Source organism: Equus asinus, chromosome X (genome assembly GCF_041296235.1).
Source record: "Equus asinus isolate D_3611 breed Donkey chromosome X, EquAss-T2T_v2, whole genome shotgun sequence".
NCBI lineage: Eukaryota > Metazoa > Chordata > Mammalia > Perissodactyla > Equidae > Equus > Equus asinus.
In genome coordinates, this window is record NC_091820.1 from 42,155,625 (window position 1) to 42,157,525 (window position 1,901).

General features: G+C 49.9%; 1 protein-coding gene across 1 annotated transcript; it reads right to left on the reverse strand.

The window, feature by feature from the left end:
- Window positions 1-442: 442 nt before the first annotated feature.
- DUSP21 (dual specificity phosphatase 21) lies at window positions 443-1,255 on the reverse strand. The gene has a single exon (XM_014852339.3). It carries the CDS (start codon window positions 1,181-1,183, stop codon window positions 617-619), a length of 567 nt encoding a protein of 188 aa, XP_014707825.1. The 5' UTR covers window positions 1,184-1,255; the 3' UTR covers window positions 443-616.
- Window positions 1,256-1,901: the final 646 nt, after the last annotated feature.

The following is a 1,901-nucleotide window of genomic DNA, read 5'->3' on the forward strand; positions in this document are numbered from 1 at the left end:
TTTGAGACCTTGCCATCTAGTAGAGCACTCAAAAAAATATTTTAAGATTTTATATAGTGGAATGATTTTTTTGAAAATTATTTTACATGGAAATCCAGTCTAGAAAACCAGAGTTGGGCCACTGTGGTTGAAGGTGGGGGCAGGGGTGGCCTGAGACTCCCCCAGGGCTCCCAGAGCACCTTGTGCATGCCGCATATGCACTAGTTGGCACTTCCTGTGAGAAGCGTAGGGGTTGCCATGAGGTCTAAGGCTCTGGCCTGGGGACGGGAAGAACCAGGTGGGATTCTGGGGGACTCACTCCTGGGTTAGTCAGCCTCCCGCAGGGCCCAGGGTGGAGATCCATCTGAGCTGGATACCACCTTCCCCACCCTCCTCCCTGGCCAGGCTCCAGCAGCGATGACCTGCCGCTCGCATGATAAGAAACATTGCCACCATCTTACGTTTAATGAATTTTATTGTTTAAAGGTAAGCTTTACTAAGCGGAAAAACTCCAACAACCCTCCCTTTTTGCTTGCCCTTCTAAAATGCGTCATCTAGTTTTCTTTACCAAAGTTCAACACTCAGCTTCAATGTTGGTGGAGCATCAACAGTAGATGTCAGGGCTGGCCGGGATGGCTCACATCAGCATCATCAAACGGACCTCCTTCTCGTAGATATCAGGGATCACGCCCACCGGGGAATTGATCATCTGCACGGTGTTCTTGCTGAATAGCTTGAATTCATAATGGATAAGCTGTTCCCAGAAGCCACTGTTGGGCCGGATGATGGGGCGGCATGACTTGGTCCATGTGTGAGCTTCCAGCAGCGACATGGAGTGGTACTTCATGAGGTAGGCAAGGCAGAGAGCAGCAGAGCGGCTCACGCCCGCGGCGCAGTGCAGCAGCGTGCGGCCCTGCTTCATTTCCACGCTGTGGATGTGATCAGCAATAGAGTCAAAAAAGTCGTAGAGACACGAGCTGGGAGTGTCGGCCACCGGCACCTGGACATATTGGATATCCTCGTAGAAAGTGTTGACCACCTCCACGGAAACGTTGATGACGGTCGTGATGTGGTTGCTTGACAGCAAGAGTTTGTTGTTGGCGGCCGCACCATTGCTGATGAATAAGCTGCTGGTTATCTGGGAAAGGCCATGGATCGAGGGCTGCTGGACAGCCCCAGCCGGGAGAGGAGACGGCGATGTCATCAAGGCGGCAGGCGATGGTCTCTCTGGGCTGGTTTAGGGCGCCACTCCCGCGGGAGCGTTGGAGAAGCAGCAGCGCCGTGAAGTCTCTGGTGAGGGTCTGGGGGACAGTAGACCAGTCACTGGGTACCACCCCCTCCCCGCCCCCGAGCATCACAATCCCCAACTGCCCAGCCCTCTGGTTTCCATGGTAATGGCCGCTTGCAGCTGGGAGGACTTGGCCCTGCGCTGGGTCTCAGAGAAAACCCAGATCTCTTTTCTTTTTATCTTTCTTCATAGTCATTTATTTCCCAAGCCCTAATTCTTATCTGTCTTGATGTTTTAAAATGTTCTGTTACAAGATATCTATTTTAAGCTTCAATTATTGGACCACACTGAACACAATAGCTATGAATGCTTCTATTTTATTGGTGTTGAAGAACAGGGCTTACACTTTTTCTACAAAGTAGCAGTATCGTATTTTAAGTTTGGGAACAGCATTTGGCTCATGTGATATGCTAATCTCTATAAAACTGCAGGGAGATATGGGTTTGGCTGGCCTTGGTGGGCTGGCCTGATACTTCTTTGTTGATCGTAGCCATAGAATTATGCTTCTGCTTACAAACGCATCAGAACTGGTTATAAGGGAACATTGGTAACTGATCTATATCCCTTTATAGATTGTGAAGTTGGCCTGTGGTGGACAGTTGTGACTAATTTAGCTGTGTCACAGTCCATTTGT

Bases quoted from the DNA above. Each gene is read 5' to 3' on its own strand.
- DUSP21 (XM_014852339.3), bottom strand. From the start codon at position 1,183: ATGACATCGCCGTCTCCTCTCCCGGCTGGGGCTGTCCAGCAGCCCTCG.